Source organism: Ceratotherium simum, chromosome 2 (genome assembly GCF_057802395.1).
Source record: "Ceratotherium simum simum isolate JZ-2026a chromosome 2, ASM5780239v1, whole genome shotgun sequence".
Taxonomy (NCBI): domain Eukaryota; kingdom Metazoa; phylum Chordata; class Mammalia; order Perissodactyla; family Rhinocerotidae; genus Ceratotherium; species Ceratotherium simum.
The window spans coordinates 65,006,130-65,029,654 of NC_141901.1; the positions used below are offsets into that span (position 1 = coordinate 65,006,130).

General features: G+C 38.3%; 1 protein-coding gene across 6 annotated transcripts in view; it reads right to left on the reverse strand.

Moving 5' to 3' along the window:
• The window catches only part of CDC14A (cell division cycle 14A), a 155,713-nt gene that overhangs the window by 66,912 nt on the left and 65,276 nt on the right, over window positions 1-23,525 (reverse strand). For all 6 annotated transcript variants that reach the window (XM_087446652.1, XM_087446627.1, XM_004420778.3 and 3 more), the window contains exons 6-7: window positions 12,852-12,918; window positions 9,749-9,811 (exon numbers count right to left, since the gene is read on the reverse strand). In XM_087446652.1, coding sequence (XP_087302778.1) covers window positions 9,749-9,811; window positions 12,852-12,918 — 130 coding nt within the window. The remainder of the gene's footprint in view (window positions 1-9,748; window positions 9,812-12,851; window positions 12,919-23,525) is intronic.

The following is a 23,525-nucleotide window of genomic DNA, read 5'->3' on the forward strand; positions in this document are numbered from 1 at the left end:
TCTGTGCCTTCTTCTCTCATAGTAAATTATATGTGTCAATATTTATAAACAATAGAATATTTAAATGACAAACTTGTTTTTCTAATTAAATGCACACACACTTCAAAGAAATCTAAATCAGATGGGAACTTATGGTACTTTCCAATCCTACCCCATTTTGTAAACAAACATCTAGGCAAGGATAAGGTAAGAAGATGACTTTACCTCTTCCAATCTATAGCCTGCGACCTACGAAGTAACATGTAGAAAAACTGCAGATGTTCCTCACTATGCACTATGGTGCATTTGAAATATAATTTGAAAAAAAAATCAAAGTTGCTTACAAAGTAAATAGCTTTAAAACTGAAAAAAATAAAAACTAAAATATAATCTGACTTGAAAACATGAATTTTTACAACTTCTAAGAAATATCTCTGTGCCAGTGAGGCATGCCTCTGTTGTAATGGTTACAAATATAATTTTCAGTCTAAACACTGAAAAACATTTGGCCTTATTACCATTGTAATAAACAGACAGTAAGATAGCAAAGATAGTTTGAAGTTGACAATTACAGGATTGATTCCCTTTACCAACATAGGTTTTCTAAGATAACGTGGCTAAACAGTTTTTAAGCACGTCAACATTCATTGAAACATTTGCTGAGCCTTTATTATAAAATCAAGGACTATAACTTGGTGTCATATATAAAATAATAAAAAGTATTCCCTCTGTGCTCTAAAGGAGTCTGAAAGCAAGTGGGAGTGACGAAAAACAGTAATAATAAAAGCAGAAATCACTGACTCTGTGCTAGGCACTGCTCTATTACATGCAAGTCACTTAATCCTTACAGGAACCCTATGAGGTAGGTGCCATTATCATCTCCATTCTACCCATTGCTATGTTTGTGTCCTCCAAAATTCATATGTTGAAACCTAATCCCCAAGGTGATGGTAGTTGGAGGTGGGGCATTCAGGAGGTGATTAGGTCATGAGGATAGAGCCCTCATGAATGGGATTAGTGCCCTTATAACAGAGACCCCAGAGAGCTCCCCTGGCCCTTTCACCCTGTGAAGACACAAGGAGAATACAGCCGTCCCTGAACCAGGAAGGTGGCCATCACCAGACACCGAAACCGCTGGCGCTTTGATCTTGGACCTCTCAGCCTCCAGAACGGTGAAAAATAAATGTTTGTTGTTTAAGCCACATAGTTTACGGTATTTTTGTTACAGCAGCCCAAACTAAGACACCCATTGAAGAAAAAGTTGCATTCAACTTTGGTAAGTGCTATAATACAAGTACATAAGAGGTTTAATGGTAGCACAAAAACTATTTTAAAAATCAAAAAGACAGAACTACAAAGTCTTTTTCGTTCATTAAAAAAATGCCTTCCTTACATTTCCCTAACTTCTAAAACAATAAAATAGAGTTGATAGTATAATTGTATTACATAAATGCAAACATGCTGTAATGATTGGCACTTTATGAGCTTAAAGCAAAGTAAATATTTGAGTTATTTGGTTTAAATTAAGTTACCATGCCACATGGCTTAAATAATAATCAAACTCTAGATTATTAATTTAGATTTGCTTTTGAGAGAGACAGTGTGGGGGAGGGAAAGAGGAGTGCTCCATGTGGATGACTGCTTCACCTCTGCTAGCAACAGCTGGGGTGGGGAGACACTGGTGCTAGAAAACATTTGGGGTACTGCTCCAACAGCCCAGACCAGTGAATGCCTCTGCTGGTTGCAGAGTGCCATTCCAGTGCTCAAGACATGAAGATTTGAGGCTATCAGGACTACATGGTTATCAAAACTTGGAAACAGGTGCCCTCACTCATGGAGAGTGTGCATAACCAGAAATCACCAGGCCCTCGAGAGCAGCAGCATTTCAGGTGGGAAAAGGAAGAGAAAGAACTTGCAAGAGGACTAAGAAAGATGGCCAGAGATGGAAGGAGGAGAAAAGCAAGAGACAGAACCTGAGAAGTTAGGGAAGGAAAGTGAGTTTCCACAATTAGAGAATGGCCACAGAGTAAATCCAGTAGGAAGAAGACCACACACAACCATTTAGTTTTGCTAACTCTTGTGGTTAGCAAGAACAATTTCAGCAGAGTCACAATGGTAGAGGCCAGACCATAATCAGACGACTGGCTCAGTAAAAATAGAGTCAAAACTGCTCTCTTAAGAAGTCTGGAGGTAAAAGAAAGAACAGAGACCAAACAATAATTAAAGAGGAAGAAAAAACCATGAGAAATTTTTCAGGATAAGGTAGACCTCAAAACATTTTATAGATTTAACCAACATGATCTTTGAACCAGCAATAGGTACAGTGTATTAGTAGATGTGGAAGCACTGGGTCCCTCCACTTTGGCAGTTGCAGTGTCTAGGAAGGAATTTTGCTTCCTTAAATTGTTGACCTTTGAGTGGTGCAATGAACACCATGGGACGGCTCCAGGGAAATGCTTCTAATAGTTCTTTGACTAGTCAAATTACCCTGGGAGGCACACCTCCATAGTTCCTCCAGGTGCTGAGGAGATACCCCCATACCTGCATTCTGGAGCTTGCTTGACTCCAGTCCTATGGCAGGAATTTACAATTACATTGGCAGAAAGTCTTGTTTTTCCAATTCCATAATCCATGAACAAACAAAGACGGCAGATCAAGCAATATCCAGATCACATTTCAGTTTGCTGTACAAATTCTAATCCAAAGCAAAGCCTTGAAACATCCTACCTTAGGTGTTCAACAACAATGACTCCTGCTGCTGACCTGAGGTGACACGTCCAGAGCTGGGAGACCTAACAAACCTTATTAGTTCTCAAGGTATGTGCAGAAGGACAACCTCAGGAGTCTACACCACCTGGTCAGCTTGACAATTTACTTATTAACTGCAGTGAAGGATGACATAGTGAACCTGGAGACAGTCTCCATTCAAATATTAATCTAAATAGACGTTATGTGCAAGTCTTGATCCAAGATTACAATCTCTAGCAATCTGTGTGCAAACAACTGGTATTTAAAAAACTCACTCTTGCAGCATAGATTGGTTGGTGATGAAAAAACAAAATATCATTACAAGAAGTTGTCTATTATAGTCAGTAAATTTTTCTCTGAGTGTTACTGCAAAATTAGAATGGATTCTTAATTAAGATGTCTTGGTCACTTTCCATTGAAAAGTAGTTACTTTTAATAGATTATATACAATATCTTGAAGTGTGCTCTACTCCTGTTTTTAGTATTCACTCATTTATTCATTAGTTCTTTCGTTCTACAAACATTTAATGACAGCCCACTATGAGTGTACTATGCTACTGGATTACTTATTCTTACAAAGATGAATAAGACACGGTTCCTGTCCTCAGGTATCCAAAGTGCAGAGAAGACACAGCTGTGTAAACAGAGTTTCAAGTAACGCTGTGCGAGAAGAGCTCCCACAGAGCTAAGAATGACTTAATAGCTAGCCATGTAAATACGATGGGCAGGTGAGAAGGGATCACAGGTAGAAGGAGGGACAAGAGTATGTCCAAAGGCACAAAAGCATGAAGAAGCACTGCCCTCTGGGAAGCTGCACGGATTTGGGTATGAGGAGGGAGGGGAAAGGGACAAGAGTGGAGAGGAAGGAAAAGCCCAGTTAAGAAGGGCCTTTCGTGCCGTATTAAGGAGTTTGTAATTCTTCCACACTTTTAGTCAGTGTGGAGCCCATGAAGGACTTAAAGCAGAAAGAGGGGGATATAATCAGACAATTTCTGAAACACGCACTGATAGTAATGTGAAGACTTTATGGAAAGGCCCAAGATTCAAGAAAGACCCAATCCCAGGCATCCAGAATCAAGCAACGCTTTCTTATCCACAGTTCTCAGTGGGCTACATTGTAATGTGGCTAAGATAATGTGAAATCATCTTTTAGAATAGCAATGCTCTTTTCCCCAAAGAACATCCTTTAGGTGGAGATAGCAATGATAATGACTTAAGAATTGCTATCTCAGGAGCAAAATTTTCCTCATTCAATCTGTCATAGATCAAAGAGAAATTCTGCATAGACAACTAACTTGATAAGCACAAAGATGGGGACTTGTGGCAAAGGTCAAACACAAATTCTGCAGAATGAGGCACAAGAATATATGGATTCTATGATAGCAGGCGACAAGAGCAAAGGCCCTAATCCCACACATGAAGAGATGGAATCAGAGGCATCCTCCCGAAAAAAAATACTGTTCCTAGCAAATATACTGAGCAAATAGAAAGCATTTAATAAATCTGTTCAATAAACGAACTGAAAAGTTACCAAATTGAAGTCATAAAGACAGTAATGCAGCTTCTCGACTCTCATATAACAAAAGTCTACCTGTACACCATTATTTATGTAGAACAAAGCTTCCCAACCAGTGTAACAGAATGGAGTTGCCTGAGCAGGGATGGAGCAGCCACAGTCCCCGGGCCAGTCGCCAACAGCTGTGAGCTATGATCACAGGGTGCTGAGCAAATATTATCATTCTCCATGTGTGCCATGATGAGAGAAACAAAAGGAAGCCCTGTGCAGTGACTCCACTCTCAAGGAGGCAGTAACCAGCTTGTCCGTCATCAGGCCTGCAGTAGCCAAGCACAGCTCTAACCACTTCCATCAAGCAACCAATGGTGAAGAAGTGGCCCGGGTCTGTCAGCATGTAAAAGCACAGGGTCAAGTCCATAATAGCTTGATATTCCAGGAAATATCCTCATACTGACAAAACCACTTCACAGAACGCATTTTTTCCCTCAAAAAAGGAATTTTATGGGGGGGGGAAGATAATGGCAGATATAAAATAGCTCAAAGAAAGAAGTCAAAACAATTTCTCAGTTTTTGAAGTAGCCTCTACATGAACCTTAAGCTCCATCTAATCCCCACAAGAATATTTAAGGCAGCACCTTGAAATCGCATGGGCCAAATTCTGGATTGGTAATAAATGCAAGCCACCAGGAGGAGGCATCCCCAAAGGATGCCACTGAAGCTCTGTTTCTTTACATTTCTCTCCCCTTTTCCTCCCCCCAACCAGGAACAGGGTACTGCTACCGGATAACTCTTCCTCGCTGTTGTTCTGTGAGTTCATCTGTCTATGGCCAACATAGGGACATCATCAAAGACGGCAAGCCTATTGGTAAACAGTAGAAAGCCCCCTGGGGACAACCAAATAACAAACTAAAGCCACGACTTCAAATTCTCTTTGATGAATAATGACTACTTAAGAGTAGCATCATTAATGATAAGTGGTGTTTAACCAAGGTCTGATTTGGTAAGGATAGTTCCCCCAAAAAGAACAGAGGTTGACTGAAGGCAGACTCCATATATGGGTGCTACCTCTGGGTCTCACAAGCAGAGTAATAACCTACATTAGCACTAACTATACAGAGGTATGTGAAGCTACAGTTCCACACACACCTACAGGCACATCATGTGATAGAATACTCAAGCTCTTTCATCTTCACTGGTTTTCTCTGCGGCAAAAAGTCTGTTTTTATTTTTCAAGTGAACTGATCAGTGGCTAGATATCAAAGGAGTGGCTGCTTTCTTAGTTCTTTGAGAATACCATAAGAAACCTGCTGGGAAAGTATGACTGTTCTGACACTGATTCCTAGTAGAAGCTTTTGGACCACCATCTTGCACAATTACTTTACCGGACCTTCACGGCATAGCTGCCAGAATTATATCTGTTTGATCGGTGCAAATGTGAGGAATGCCCAGTTCCACAACAGCCTGGCAAAGGACCTCAGAGACCACATTTTTGAAGATACTTTTGTTTATCAATATTTAACACAATGGGCAGTTTGTAAGTCACACAAAAATAAAGCAAGAACCTGAGATATCTTACTCCAAGCCTTCTAAACATGACAGAGCCTTAAAATTAACTCTTAAGTGAACAATTAGATCACCTGAGAAAGAATATAACCTGTTCTGCTTATCTAGGCTTCATGCCAGTCTGAGGGACTATGACAGTCCACTCTCAAGCTTGTCCTTGCAGAACTTGCACTCGAGTTACATGGGGCTAGTGAGCACTTGAAATGTGGCTAGTCCAAACTGAGATGTGCTGTGGTATAAACTACATGCTGGGTTTTGAAGGCTTAGTTCAAAAATAAAAATGTAAAATACATCATTAATAATTTTTATATTGATTACATGTTGAAATGATATTGTATTAAATAAAATATATAATTAAAATTAATTTCATCATTTCTTTTTACTTTTTCTAATTGTGGCTACTAGAATGTTTAAAATATATATGGGGCCAGCCCCGTGGCTTAGCGGTTAAGTGCGCGTGCTCCGCTACTGGCGGCCTGGGTTCAGATCCCGGGCGCACACCGACACACCGCTTCTCCGGCCATGCTGAGGCCGCGTCCCACGTACAGCAACTAGAAGGATGTGCAACTACGACATACAACTATCTACTGGGGCTTTGGGGGAAAAAAAGGAGGATTGGCAATAGATGTTAGCTCAGGGCCGGTCTTCCTCAGCAAAAACAGGAGGATTAGCACGGATGTTAGCTCAGGACTGATCTTCCTCACAAAAAAAAAAATAAATAAATATATATATATATGATTCTCATTATATTTCTATTGAACAGTGCTACTCTAGACCCACAAATTACAGGAGGAAGATGGATATAACCTTTTGCACAATGAGCAGAAGTTTATCTACAGACTTTATAAAACAAGTATTTCCCGTGTTCTGCTGCCCTTGTCATTAATAGCATTTATAAATGACATTCTTATCACAAGACTCTTCCCTTTAATCTCACAGAGAGATGCAGTCTCATTAATTTAGGCTTTTTCTTGCGCTGTCGTATTATACATTAAATATAATTTAGTCAAGAAGTGCCTTCGAAAAGCTTCAACCTGAACATCCCCCAATCATCTACAACTTACATTCTCATGATTTGCTGTCAATGATAAAATTTTACTTTGAAAACTACAATGTCTTCATGGGAATACTGACTTTGTTGTAGCTAACGAAACATATGAATTTAGCTATTCCACAAGTTCTCCAAATGACCAGACTCACCACAGCAGGTGAGAGAACAGTGAGAGAAGTTACGACAAGAAATGATTGGGCCCACAGATTGTCAGGAAGAGAGTTCCTTTATTTAGCCATTCACTCATTAACCAACATTTACGAAATGCTTACTACCTGCCAATCACACTTCTATTTGTGATTTTCTATTTTCTAGGCTTTCAGATAGAATGGATATATCATTTTCAGAAAGGATGTAATTTGACAGAAAACTTTTCAAATGTTCACCAAGTGCCTCCTCCCCTCCCATTACCTGAATGGTGGCGGTGGTGGTGGTGGTTTATTCACGTGAAGGTACGACCACATTCCCAACAGGTTTTTGGTTGGTTGGTTTGCTAGAATGAAACTGTATTGTCTGTTTCAGGTTTTTCAATAGCTTTTTCAACTCTCAACATCACCGTTAAAGTTTAAAAAAACGTGGGGGGGGCAGGTAAAACATCTACCTGTTTTTTTCTCTTTATTGTGTTATTTGTTCCTTCCTCTCCCTCTCTAACCCCCACCCCAATATCTCCTTTAACTGAAATGGCTTTAGTGTTTCGACATATAATTTTCTCCATGCTCATGTACATAGGGCATAAATCCAGGCTTTTGGGGGGGCTTGAAACTTATCTAATTTGGAGGCCCATGTTAAGAATACAAAATTATGAACACAAAATTAGGTCTAGGACCTTAAATGGTGCCTAGGCAATTGCGGGTCTCTAAAATTTAAGCTTCATCAGCTTCACAGGAAACCACTGCTGCTCAGATAACACAGATATATGTACATATACATATATGGGGTGGAGGGGGATCTTGTTATTGTTTGTTTTATTAACAAGGGGGGATGCTATTATAAGCACTCTTCTGTATCTTTTCTTGCCAACAACGCTGATATTATAGAAATCATTTCAAGACAAGTGGTATAGCTCAAATTCATTTTTTTAAATGACTATGTAATATTCCATGGTGTGTATGTACTACAGGTTATTCAACCTGCCCCCTTATAAGTACATAGTCTCTTTGTAGTTTTTTGAGGGTTTTTTAGGGTGTTGGACTTTCTTTTGCCACTACTAAAAATGCCACGATAACAATGCTTTTATGGTTTAGAAAAAGAACCTGAGATTTTTAATAAATTGCACTAAATTTATTAATTTGGGAAGTGGCAGTTTTATAATGTTAAACCTTTCTATCCAAGAATTTGGTATATATTTTTCCATTGAGTCATGTCCCATCCACGAGGAATCTGCGATCTTATAAGGCAAATAAAGCCTGCATGCAAATAGATGTAAGATAAGAAAAATGGAAAGTACAAATCTCTACACATGAAATTGAAAAGGAGAGAATATTCTAGAGAGTGAGAGCTGACCAGTCAGGATTTAACACACAGGAAATGGAGGAAGGGAAAGGTTAAAGGAGACGGGCACCTGGGAGAAAGGAAGCTCTGCCAGAGCACAGAGACATTCAAGCAACAGTAAATACGCAGCTCCGCAGCAATGACTGAGAAAACAGAAGACCAAAGCAGCGGGGCAGGCGGCAGCGTATCCGCGCTAAGAACGCCGGGACAAAGGCGTTTACCCTCTCTTCTGCAGAAGAGCAATGGGAGAAACAGCCAGTTCAGGGCCAAGACAAGTCAAGATAAGAGCTGTTTTAAGATCTCTCAGGCAAGTGGGTGAAAGACCAAGAGGAGAAGGGCTAGGGCTCCCTTAGAGAGCGGTCAGAAGAGTCCACGAGAAAGGGTGTGAGACCTGAGCCAGAGCAAAAGAAGGGAGAACAGAAAGGGAAGAGAGATGAAACACCTTGGGAAGTCGGCACAGGAATTCAAATACTTGTTAGATTAGGGAGATAAAGAGAAACGTTTCTGGTCTTCAGTCTGGGTGAACGGTAGGATGGGGATGCCATTAATACTGATGAACAAAGCAGAAGACCGTGTTTGGGTGAAAGATGATCAATTTCTTTTCAGATATGTTAAGTTTAACATGTGAGCAGGATATCTAAATACACATATCCTGAACTAGAGCCCAAAATGTGAGGGCTGCCCTTGTCTGGCTAAGGATAGTGATAAATTTTGTAACTCCTATGGAGAACCCCAACAGATGAGCCCACTTTCACAGAAAGGTGAGCCAATGCACAGTCTACAGGCTTCTCATCTTCCAGAAAAAGTTAACTCCTTCTAGATTCCTCCTTTTCCTACTCAGAAGTGCACTTCTTCAACGTCTCCTTATAACATGACCTAGCTTGGACAGCCTAACTCTGCATCACTGAGGAGGCAAGACATTATTTGAAAGCTTTGCAATGGTGCCGTGGGAAAAAAATTCAACCAACTCTTAGAACTAAGTAAATTCAGCCATATTTCAAAATAAAATTTATGCAATCAAAAATATTACAAGGCACAAATCCAGTTTTGTTTTAAATGAAACCTGAATTTTAAAATAAAAGTAATTTATAATAAAGTTTTACTACCAAACTATACCTTAAAATTACTTTTTCTTATAAGCTAAAGATGCAAAGTAATTGTGAATAAAGGTGTGATAAAAGAATATATACAGATAAGGCACTTTCCCAAACTAAAATTTTGATGATTCCTGGTTCAAAGGCAATAACCAAAGCTGAAAGGACAAAACTGACAACTATAGAAAACTCCAGAATGCTTTTATTTAGCAGCCACTCAATTTGCAATACCTGAGTGTTAGGGGGCAAAAAAAAAAAATTAATCAACTTGAAATTATATCTTGCAAACAATTAAAATGTACAAACCTCATAATGTTCATATTCATCCACATCAAATGTCTCAAAGTCAAAAAATCCATGTTGTAATCCCTAAAAGCAGAATTAGAATTAGTTTTTCCACACTAAATTGATAATGTATTCTCGCTATTCCTAGAATTCCTGCTCACAAAATGATCCTCACTAACCTGGAGGAGAAAGCCTGAAGCCTCTGATTTTTAATGCATATCTAGAAATCATCTTCTAACATTATTAATTTTAAGACTGTCTTACATGTGAGACTAAACACTTAGAAAAACAGGAAAATACGTCCCACAAAATATGCCTCTTGTGTTCTAATCTACATTCATTTTGCACATAAAATTACTTATATATATAAAATGGAACATGTTAGCAAACACAGTTAAAACCTATTAAGAACCATGCAATTAATTCATAATAACTGTGAAAGAATATATAATAGTGATTAACTTCTCAGATAGGAGAAGAAAAATCAATTATTCTCAGGAGAATTGTTTTCCTTTTATCATTAATGAGATATTTAGCAAAAAGGGCATTTTTACTTAATAGGCCCTTATTTGTTCCTAAAACTCTACTTTGGGAGAATTTGTTTTATGTCGCGATAGTTTCTGAGAGAGTTAAAGTGTAATTGACTGCTCTTACAATTCAGAAGGAAGACATATTTTTAACAACACAAAGAAAACCTTCATACTGCTTTTAGTAACTAATGACTTAGAACTTTCGAAAACTATCCAGCTTCCTTAGAAGTAAAATCTTAAAGAGGACAGAGTCTTTTACTTTATAAGCTATGAAGCCATACAGATTACAATAGAATACAAAACCACAGTTACAAGTTACATGATCAAGCCATTAAAAATAGAAGAAACTATTAAGCCAAGCTCCAGTACATCTATCATTGAAAATACTTTAGAGACCAATGTTTTTCAAAATGCAGAACATGGACCACCTGTAACAGAAGCACTTAAGGTAATTTATATTTAAAATACAAATTCTTAGGCCCCATCCTAGAACTATGAAATCAGATTCTTTGGGGGTGGGATCAGCATTTTTAACATGCCTTCCCAGGTGATTGTTATAAATGCTAAATTCTGACAACACTGAATTAGACAACCTCTACAGAATAAGCCAAACAATTTATTTAAATTATATCACCTTTAAACAAAGCAACTTAGTTCATCCATATGCACCATTCCAGAGAAAACAGTGAGAAAAATATACCCTAAACTATCCACTCTCCCTTCATTTAAAGTGTGTGTTTGTGTATGCACCTCTGTGTGTAGAAGTTCATGCACCTATGAACTATGCTGCTGCTGATGTCAATAGCTCAAAATCAAAAACATATGCTTCCTAAAAAGGCAAAAATGTGGCTATACTCTTTCTACATTCTTAGGAGGTATGGTACTCATTGCCAGAAAAATAGCCCAGAACATGGAGCCGTAGGTAAGAGAGTGTACAGAGGGGCAGTGTGTCTCAGTGCTTAAAGACATGTTCAACAATCTATCAGATCCCCTAAAACCTCATCTACATTTGGGTGAAATAAACCGCAACATCTGACCAAACAACTTTACAGAAGACCTTCTTCATGATCAAAGTCAGACCTTTCCTCTATAACAGGAAGGATGTCATAAATTTCTGTGTCAAGTTACCATTCACTATAACAACAGGCAGGGATACTTCAGTATGAACTCTTTCTAAATTTCCTAAGGGTTATAAAAGAAAGAGCCTCTACTAGAGGGCAGGATAGGCAAAATAATAATAATACTGACAATAAATAAACTACTTTCTTTCCCTCAGGCATATTTTTTAAATGCTGTAATTGTGGATTATATGTTGGGTAATATTTCCATAAGGGTCCTTCACTGGTGTTACTGAAGTGTGTGTTGGTGATATTATTTGCAGGGGGTGGGCCAGAGTATCTTGATAGTTTTTTAAGTGAAAAGAAAAATATATTTGAAAACTATTTTAAAGTTTTACGAAGTTTAAATTCATTTTAAAATAAAATATCAAACAAAAACAAGCATACATAAAACAGGTAGCATATTTAGCATACCAATTTTCTCCACTCAAAACAAAACAAAATCAGTTTTTTATTACATCAGAGAAAAGACACTGGAGCTAGAATTGCTGCTAATACTATACTTACAGTCCATGATAACCCTTGCCAAAGGGTTGTGTGATAAATCCTGGCTATATGTTCAAGGTGGAATGTTGTACTTTGGACCTTCATTAGAATTCACAGTATAGTTTGTGTGACTTCTCAGATTGTAAATCAATGTTTAACATGTTCCAAGAGTTCTCAAGAATCTTCTAGATTAACTTCTCCATTATATATACAAATAACTATGACTCTAAACTTTAGAGTGCATCAAATCACCTAGAGGGATTGTTCAAACACAGACTGCAGGGCCCCACTCCCAGAATTTATGATTCCATCTGTCTCAGATGAGGACTGAGAATTTGCATCTCTAACGAGTCCCTACATTGTGACAACCATTGATTTATGACATTCCCTGACAGGATATTAGCAAGAACTCTGGATTGATATGGAAATGTGAGTTAGAATTAGCCCTCCTAATAACTCCTTGTGGCCCTGAGAGTGACTTAACCTCTCTGGAGTTGTTTCCTCATCTGTAAAAAGAAGATAATAATATCTGGCCTACTTACTACTTCATGGGCATGTAATAACATCTAATTAGAAAACCCATATGGAAATGTTTCCTCCACACTAACGGAGGAGAGCGGTGTCTTAGATAACTTCCTGTCTCTCCCACACCAAGATCTAGCTTGATAATGGAGCTGAATGGGTGACAAAGCAATACCACAGGCACAGTAGTAGATGGAGGTGATAAATCTTCCCCAGAACATAAATAGTTTAAATGAGAAAAGGAGGCCCCTTCTACCCTATAAGAAGTTACAGAGTTACCCTGCTACCCTCTCCCCCTGTTTGCCCTATAGTCTATATTTTACAGATCAATCATTGTTCAAGAAGTGGAAAGCCTTCTGCTTACTGGCACCCCTCTCTTCTCTCCAGCAACAAACAACGATGTTGATATTACTTCTTTTTCATATTTTTAAACTACTGTGTCTGCTACAGCAAAGAGAACTGTATTACCTTTCTGATTCCCTGCAAACAATCGAGGATGGTGAGATTGTAAGTGCAATTTCCAAAGGAAGCATCCCTATAAACATAAAAAAAACTTAACATTAAAAACTTGCATTTAGAATATCAAACCATAAAATGCCAAAGCCAGTTGCAGACATGCTGGTTTGGCTTCACAGCTGTCAACATGGTAAGTTGATGTAACATATCAGATGCTACTAGTTAACTACTCCTGCAGCTTAACTGAAGCACTTCTGAAACTGCTTTAATCTAATAGGCAGAATTAATAAGAAAGCAGATTCAAGAGCGTGAGCTCTGGAGTCAGGCTGCTTTGGTTCAAATTCCAACCCTGCCACATACCGGCTGGGACCTGGAGCAAGTTATTTTATTTACCTCTATGAGTCAGTTTCCTCATCTGTTAAGTAAAGTTATTGATAGTAGCTACCATTCATAAGAGTGTTGTCAGCTTCATTAAAAAATATGTCAAGTCCTTCATATAGCACCTAGCACATAGGAAGCACTTAATAAATAATATGATTCATTATTATTATTATTATTATTATTATTAACAGTGAACCAAGCTGTTTCATTAAGTAAAACATTCATCATCAGGAGAGGTATTCTGACAGAGGAATATGGTAAACAGAAGCGTAAAAAGGTAAGTGGGACAATGTATGCAGGTCAACAGAACCTAGCAGTTTTTTTCATGGATTAAATGCCACCCTTCCCATCCCCCTCCCCACAGAAAACTAAGAAAAATGCAGTCATGCTTCCAAACAATCTCCTCTCAGGATCCATGAGAGCTTCTAATGAACCATGAAGTGTTCTATCAAAAGGAGTGGGAACCCACTGCACCAAAAATTGAGTGCTTCATACTTTATTTAAGTTTTTAGAGCAACTTGGCAGACCTGCTTTAGGCAACATAAAACTGAAGTATCAAGTTCAGGTCAGTTAAGCAAGAACTGGCACTGGGGCTTTAACACCAGCAATGTTCCAAAGTGTACAAGGCAAGAAACTTGACCTCGAGGCTCTCAGTCTCTGCCCAGCCCCCACTGCTGACCCGAAGGAACAGAGCTGACAGGCACCTGCCAATGACAAAGTCCAATACACCACACAAAGTCCGTCTGGCACAGCAGGGGGGAGGGTGCCAGAAGACATTCCATGGGGAGAAAGTGATCTTTAAGGGCTTTAACATATAATTAACATAAAACCAAGTTTTATATCACAACTATCCAAGGTAACTTGAACTGATGACTGCTAAGCCATGAATTAAAACGCAGCGTCAACATCGCTGTTTTGGCATATTGATAACCCAATATAAAAACAGTAAATTAGCAAAGCAGCTTAACAGAAATGTTTCTTAAGTCCTGAAATTGCAAAGTTAACCTGTATAAACAGGAAGAGTTATTGTAGATATTTAAGTCTGATTTCAAGAGCTCTTTTTAGGGCCGGCCCTGTGGCTTAGTGGTTAAGTGCACGCGCTTCTCTACTGGCGGCCCGGGTTCGGATCCCGGGCGTGCAACGATGCACCGCTTGTCTGGCCATGCTGAGGCCGCATCCCACATACAGCCACTAGAAGGATGTGCAACTACGACATACAACTATCTACTGGGCTTTGGGGAGAAAAAGGGGAAAAAAAAAAAAGGAGGAAGATTGGCAATAGATGTTAGCTCAGGACCAGTAACAGGGCCGGTCTTCCTCAGCAAAAAGAGGAGGATTGGCAGGGATGTTAGCTCAGGGCTGATCTTACTCACAAAAAAAAAAAAAAAAAGAGTTCTTTTTAATGTCGTCTGTACTCATGGGTCAGTGAAAAACAAAATAGCCCCTTTTTCAAATATCTTGTAAAGATGTAAAGCATATATTAAGAGGCAAATTTCAATGGACTAAACCAGAGAAAGGAGTAGCTGGGAATCTAAGACAAAATATCAGTTTATATAAATAACCACACATTCCTTTGTAGACACTTGTCTTTTTAGAACAAGGGTTCAGAACCTTTTGTGTGCCATGGACCCCTGCAAGCAATCTGATGAAGCCTGTGAACCTTTTTTCTCAGAATAATGTTTTTAAATGCATAAAATAGAATATACAGGAATAACAGAAGACCTACTCCATTAAATTCAAGTAAAGTTATCAAAATATAAAAAAGCAAATTTATAGTACCTTAATATGTATTTTTTTATTTATATATTATATAACAATATCTAGTAGCAGGTCTGATAACTACTATAATTTTGAAGAAGGAATGAACATAAATAATATCTTAAGATATATGCAACAATTGTAATGGAATATAAAAATGTCTGTGATTTCTATTGTGACAAAGTCATTTATATTGCTAATACTACTATAGTTTATTTCCAACCTTTATGATTGAATAGAATCTCATAAATTATAACATTAGTGAAAATAAAGATATAATTTTTGTCATCCAAATTTCTTTCCACAGACCCTAGATTAAAAACTACTGCTTTAGTAAAAAAAAGAAAAAAGAAACAAAAAAAAACTTCTCTGTATTTAAAAAGAGTAAAAAAATTAATAAGAGTTGGAGGTGCTCTTTACTCCCTCAAGTATATCTTCCCACACCTAGACCCAGCTAAACAAACTCACAGATAGAAGTTATCAGGAAAGCTCCAGACTGAGTCTTTCTGACTATCCGCAAAGTATGGTGAGACTGTCATGAAGTCACTTGTCCTATCACAGCCACAATCTTTACCAATGACTGAAAAGAGAGCTCTGGGGACTTAGTGACCAAATCTGCAGAGCTGCAAAGCTTCGATGGAGAGTTAATGTGCCATCTGACAGAATTAGGATTCAAAGCAGTCACAACAGGCTGGAAAGTCAGGCAGAAGTTTACAAATTGAAATATAACAAGAGATGGAATAAAACTAAGTCACATACTCAGGATCGGGGAAAGATCACACACCTTTTTGAACACCTACTAGGCTGGGTAACTTAGATGCGTTGGCACATTTAATCCTCATGACATCCACATGAAGCCAAGAGGTTCCCAAAACCTGCCGCATACCGGGCAAGAGAGAAATGGCTTATTAGTGGCACCTGGCTCACAGATAGTCACAAGAGAGTAACTGTAAGAGTGCAAGAACACCAAAACCTGTAATATATTCTTTGGGGGGAAAAAGAGAGAGACAAGATAAAGGTGGCAGACTGAACCCATGCATCTACCAAAATCTCACTTTAAAACTTTGGAACTTTGGAACTTTAAAAGGCTTTTTTAAAATGGAATCCAACAAGGTCAGGGAGAATAAGAGAGAAGACAATAGCAAGAAAATTCTGAAAGCTAGAAATCAGATAGATGAGTGGCAAAAAAATTAGAAGACCAAGAAAACTGAATATTAAGTTGACAGTGGAAAAAATCAGAGAATCTACACAATTTATACAAGATAATTCTCAAAAGGCTCAGGAATTGGCAGCACTGGGTTCTTCTGGAAGTGAGAATGAAGGAAATGACTAAAATAAGATTGAAAGTCCATAAGAAGCTGAGAGATTTTACTATATAAAAACAACATTATTTCCCATTTTATAAATCAATCTTCCCAGGTGATTTTCCTCAACCACCCAATATAGTTAGAACCATCAGAAAATAGAATGGTTGGCCCTGGAAGGCAGCAAGATACCTGCCCCACACAATGTTTGAATTGGAAGATTATTTGGGGGGAATATTTTTCACCTGCATTGTTATATGAGCTGGAAGTCAAGGTTAGGAAAACACCAGGGTCTGTTAACCTCAAAAACCCCGTTCCACTTTCAGATTATATCACTATTCAACACAACAGATGATCTCTTTCCTCTCCATATCTCTCTCCTGGATCCTTCCCAACAGAATTTAAATATTTTCAGGTCTCTACGATCTTTAAAAAAAAAAACCCATCCAAAACATTCTTGACTCTACATCTGTCTTCAACCATCACTCTCTCTTTGGCCTCCTCCTTAAAACAAGACTTCTCTAAAGACTTACTCATCTTCCTGCCTCCAATTTCTCTCATCTCACATCTTCACCTCCTCTGTTCTGTTTCCACCCTCATCCATGCCATGAACACTTCTCACTAAGGTCACCAATGATCTCCATATTGCTAAGCTCAGGGGACTTTTTTTTTAATGAGATAAAATGCACCATTTTAGCCTTTTTAGAGTGTACAATTCAGTGATTTTTCATATATTCACAATGTTGTGATTTTTAGTATATTCACAATTTACAGCACCACTAATTCCAAAACATTTTTATCACCCCCGAAAGAAACTCTATACCTATCTGCAGTAACTCCTCATTCTCCCTTCCCCACCCTCCCCTCGGCTGCCCGCAATCACTAATCTACTTTCTGTCTCTCTGGATTTGCTCATCCTAAACCCAAGAAACATTTTGCAAGCATCATTTCATTTAACATGTCAGCAACAAGTAACTCCGTCCTTTGACTACTCTCTTCACTTGGTTCCTGGATTTTTCTTCTACCTCTCGAAACACTACTCCTTCCCAATCTCCTTTGCGAAGTCATCCTTCACCTCCCAATCTTTAAAAGTTAGAGCTCCTCACAGTTCCATTCCAGACTCAAATTCTTCTCACTCCATACTCTACACTTTTAGCATGCATCAGCATTACTCGGATGGATCCTTAAAACACAGAATGCTGGGCCCCACCTAAGTTTCTGATTCAATAGGTCTGGGGCAGGGCCTGAGAATTTGCATTTCTAACAAGTTCCCAGGTGGTGTTGATGCTGCTGGTAGGAGGGACCACATTTGAGAACCATTGCCCTACACAATCTCATCTACACAAATTACCATCCATCTGGCAGTGACCCTCAAATTTATCTCTCTAGCACAAACTCCTTAAAACTCCAAAACAGTATAGCCAACAACATGCATGACAATTCCATTTGAGTGTTTTAACACACCTCAAACCATTGTGTAAGAAGAATCTCTTGAATCTGCTTCACCCTAAAACAGGAAAAACAATAATCTGGTCCTCCAGCACTCCCTATCTTGGTAAAAGACACAGCTTCCACAACTGCTCAAGCTAGAACCCAGAAGTCCCTCCATATCTCTCATTCCCCTTATCCTATCTGACATTATGCCCCATTGTTTTTCCCTCTCAAATGTCTCTTGAATGCATTTACTTCTCTCCAGTTCCAGTGCTACCTCTCACATAGACTACTGCAACAACCTTCCCACATCCACTCCTAGCCTTCCTAATCAGTTTTCTTCACTGCAGCGAGTGTATTTTCAAAAGGCAAATCACAGTGACCTTCCCTGAGCTCCTCAGATGGTCTCACCACAGAACCTTTGCTCCTACTGGTCACATGTTCTCCTGCTCGCCTTAGCCTTGGTTACCCTACTTATCCTTCAGATCTCAGCTCAAAGATCACTTGTCTCAAGGGAAAAACCTCCAACTCCATCCTACGTAGATCACGTCCCCAACTTTTTTCTTCCACTGGACTTAACTATAGTTTGACATTATATCCCAGTATGTTTATTTGGTTCTCTGCCTTCCTCTCTGTACTAATCCAGAAGAAGGCAGGATCTATACATTTTTTACTCACTATTGTCTCCCTAATATCTAATACAGTGCCTGGCACAAAATAGATAATCAATAAATGTTTGTAAATAAACATTTAAATTAAGTAAAGGAGTTTAGGAGTTCATCCCAAGAAAATTTTCTATAATATTCTGTGGCCACTTTTCTTAACTCAGTAGCCTAATACCTCAATCCTCACTAGCAAGAAAAGCTTTCTTTGCATTAACCCAAAATTCCTTCTGTCCATTTAAGACCATTTCCTTCTGTTCTCATTGCCAAAGAGTATTAATTGGATAGAGCTAAAAGCTCAAAGTAGTTTTCTCTTCCTTTGTCAAGTGGTATTAAACACAGTTTTTTAGTTTAACCCAGATATTTTAGAGAGACTACAAAGAGCTTTTAGGATTTAAATCACCAAACCAATGTACTACAAAGTTTTAAATTCCCACAGTTTTTATTGCAGTTACAGTTCATAGTTGTTTACTTAACTACTAGTTTGCTTTTTCACTTATTCATCCAAGCATTCATTCATTCAAGCCAAATATGTACTGAGTTGACTAAGAAGACATGTTGTATTTTTCCACCTCCCTCATAGAGGACCACTGAAATCCCACGGACATCAATTGAAGGAAAATGTTTGCACACCACTTGCTGCCTGGGAAAACTACAGCTCTTACCCTTATTTGTCATAATGGTTTTACCGTGTATTGCGTTACTCTCTTAAACAGGTAAACACAAGGCTGCTCTTCACTCAGGAGATAAGGTAATGCCCCAAACACCCAAGGTTTCTAATCATTCCTCTCTGCTGAAGAATGAATAATGTGTCTCTAACCCCCAATACAGAAGACCTAAGCCAACAGCTGTCTATAGACATCTACATACAAACTTAGCTCAACCCCACGCTTGACCATCTCAATTTCATCCATTCTGACAATTCTCTTTCTAAATGTGGCTTGTAGCATAATAGTCGGCTGAACCATAAAGCTATTATGAAGCGATTATAAAAATCCACATAATTATTCCCAGTCCCTGGGAGGAACTGCAAGTCAATAAATATTTGTTGGATGAAAAACTAAATGAATGAATATTGAAGTAGAGGCAGCAATTGGGATTTTTTTCTTTATTTTTATATTTTTGCATTTATCTTGCAGAGAGGCAGTAGAAGAAAAATTAAGAAAACTAGAATCGCCATCCACAATTAGACACAAAGAGAAAAGTCTATGATTCCCTATTGTCCTAGAGCTGTCTTTCTACAGGCTCTCAAGAGTTGATTGTTAAATATTCAGAAATTTGGGGAACCCAAATCAGCATTGGTGGGAAAATTAACACCACAGAAATCAGTAAACGCTTTTTACTTAGAGAGCCAGTTTACCAACACACCACTGTTTGTAACCTAAGAATCTAAGAATCGCTCAGAATGAAGCAACCTTGTAAATGTTAATAATGAGGAGATGAAACCAGAGATGAAAGGACATATTTACACAAAACTATAAGAGAGCATTTCTGGTAATGAAGTTGTCTGAAATGAAGAAAGGGGAAGAACAGAGGCACAGTCTGTGTTTACAATGTGGAGACTACACTAAAGAATAAAAAAGAGCCAAAGGTAAATGGACTAAGAAATATTAGGAATGACAATGATCTACATACATGATTCTCCGTAAATTCTCTGGATAGCAAGTAGTTAGGAGGCATGCAAATATCTGCAAAGCAATGGGTTGGAAAGGATCTCAAAGGTCATCTAAGCACCTTCCAAGCACTGAACTGAATCCCATCTACACAACCACCACAAGATGGTGAGCTTCTTAAGAAGAGCAAATGTATCCTTTATGTCTGTATGCCCACAGTCTAGTACAGTGTTGGGCATATTACTACATTGTAGATGTTGAATGAATGAATGAATAAATGATCATTACCAGGAGATCATTTAACTTATGCCTAAACAATTCCAGTGGCTGGGACCTATTGACCCTTCAAAGCAAAAATTACATAAAACAATCTTTAATCACAAACTACGTACAATAACAAAAACGTAATCTAGATCATTGCTATCCAATGGAAATATAATGCCAGCCACAGAAGAGAGCCAAATATGTAATTTAAAATTTTTAAATAACCATATTGAAATAAAGTAAAAGGAAATTATATTAATTTTAATAATAGATTTTGTTTAGTCTAATATATCTGAAATAGTATCATTTCAGCATGTAACCAACATAATTATAAATAAGAAATGTTACATTTTTTTTACTAAATCTTTGAAATCCAATGTGTATTTTAAAGTTACAGTCTATTTCAGTTTAGACTAAACAAATTTCCAGTGCTCAAGAGCACATGTAGCTAGTAGCTACTATATGAGACAGTTCAGCCCTAGACTGTATTGTATGGATACCTGGGAACTAGACAATGCCCCAAAATACTTTACACAATTGTCCAAAGTACACCTGGCTTCCAGTCTCTGAACAAATCCATGACATATATGTACCAGCTCCAGGGAAAAGAAAGAGCTGATTGCTTATATCATCTAGGCCTACAAGATGAAAATGTATTTGAGAAGAATTAGTGGGGAGAACAAAGCTATCTCCCACTCATGAAAGAGCCAAATCAAATGGCTTCATGGGCAGGACCAAAAGCTGAGCATGACCAGTACGTAACAAAAAATAGAACACGGAATCTCCTGCTTCTCAGATTTAACATAAGGCTCTACACTAATCACTTTGCTCATCTAAAGAAACAGAGATATGTGAAAATTCATTTCTAAGTCATGGCTTAAAAGGTCACATAAAGTCAGCATAACAGAATCAGTCTAGAACCAGCAATAACAGGCACCAGAAAAACAGACCAAGGGCTGTGCTCTGGGCCTTTTATCAACACCTGAGTGTTACCCATTTAATCGCATGAATTTTGCTTTAAAGATAAAAATAATAGTAAATTGTCTTTGATTCAGGTATTGAAAATAAGAGCTTCACATAATAGGCATTCAACAAAATAACCATGTTCAAGAATGTAAATGACTGTACTCTTATTCCAAACCATCTTTATCAACTAATGCTGGCTATTGGAAACGTACTATAAAGAGTACAAAAAGTTTGGCACTGGCCCTTCTACAAGAAGTTTGGTAATACTGACCTCGGACCATAAAAGCAAGAATAACCAAAAAAGTAGTCTGAGCCAATTTTCACAACTCAAACCATTGAAGCAATGCCATGTTCCAAAAAAAGAACAGATATAACTCACCTTCTTACACGTATTTAGTGGGTATAAAGATCCTGACAGTTGTTCTTTTCTCAGATCCTGTATAGTGCTTATTTACCACCTTAACAAGAAAAATTTGATAAAGAGTCTGCTTTTCATGGTGGTCCAAGTTACTCAATATGCCCCAGCTGTTGCTAATGGATTCAACATTTGGACTGGATAAGCTATTTCCATCTATTTTCAACACTCAGGAAACTGGCACATCCTCACTATTCAAAACTAAAGCAGATTCTTTCCCATCATACCAAGCATCAAAAGCAAAGGTTTATTAAAGATCCATGGGAGCAGAAATGATCCCAAAGATCAACACTGAGAAGCAGAGAGGTATCATCATAAAGAAAAGTTGAGATGGGCCGGCCCCATGGCTTAGCGGTTAAGTGCACGCGCTCCGCTGCTGGCGGCCCGGGTTTGGATCCCGGGAGTGCACCGACGCACCGCTTCTCCAGCCATGCTGAGGCCGCGTCCCACATACAGCAGCTGGAAGGATGTGCAGCTATGACAGACGACTATCTACTGGGGCTTTGGGGGAAACAATAAAATTATTAAAAAAAAAAAAAAAAGAAAAGTGGAGAATGAAAGGAAAGCCTTAAGAGAGCATAAAATATATTTTGCTTCTACAATTTTGATACTAGAGAAAAACATGGTAAGGAGAACATTCCCTTTGAAGCACAAAGTTAATTGCTAAATAAACTTTGACAAAAATCACAATATCATATTTAAACTAACAAATATCTGGTTCAACGTTTTATGTAAAGAGATATATTTTATAATTACATCTAACATTCACCAGCTCATGTTTACTTTGCGCTTTAAAAGAAAGAAGGCAGCCTAATGCCAAGTTCCAAGTGGTCTACCCCTTTGAGCCTCTGTTAAGAGCCCTACAAGTTCAGGCATGCCCAGACGATCCAGAGAATTTCTTCAGAGATTTCCCAATAAGACTCAGCCACATTAAGACATAGCTCAGCAACAGGGGTATCACTAAGGGTCATCCCCAAAACACAACAAACCCCTCCCCTAATGCAAACAGTATGGATTCATTTTAATGACAAATGTTATTAGAGGATTGCCAGTGGGAGGTTTATAAGTCCTCTGTTAAGGAAGGTTTTCTGGCCTCACATCTGCTCTAAATGAAAACTTGCATATTCCTGTTCACAGTAGATAAAATAGCATTATTTGATAAGCCATTTAGTTCCAACACTCTCAGGAAACAGCACAAAAACAGTTCTACAAATGGCAGCATATTATTTTAATCCCAAGAGATCTATTTTGTTCCAGGTGTGGATCGGGAAATGTGCCCTAGAGTGTTTCAGAACATTAGTTCCGCCAGATATTAATAGAAATTGAGGGGAGTGGGAAAGGATTCGGGGTGAAGTACTTCGGAAAATTCTGGGTTAAACCAAGTTAAACAGGTTACTTTGTTACTCGGAAACATTCAGAAATTCAGAATCTTTAAAATGAGAATGTACTCCAAGATAGAGAGTTCTAAACTTATTTGATCACTGAATCTTTTTTGGGGGGGCGGGGGGGGGAGACATGGTAGATCTTATAGAGCAGTAGTTCTCAACCTTGGCAGCATATCGTAATCATGTAGGTAGTTTTTAAAAATCCCAATACCCAGACTTCACCCCAGACCAATTATATCAGAATTTCTGGAAGTAGAACCCAGCATCAATATTTTTTAAAGTTTCCCAGACTTTTTAAAACCAAGTTTGAGAAGCAACATAACTTTGGGAAACACTGACCTGTAAGTTCTAGCCTCTTCTCCAAGCTAAAATAAAATCGCCACACAAAAATGCTGGACCTATCCAGAAAGAGACTCACAAAAAATAAAATAAAACAAAATAAATAAAAAATTGGAGCTAGGACATCCAACATTCAACCAGCTTTATTTCATTGGATGTTAGCACAGC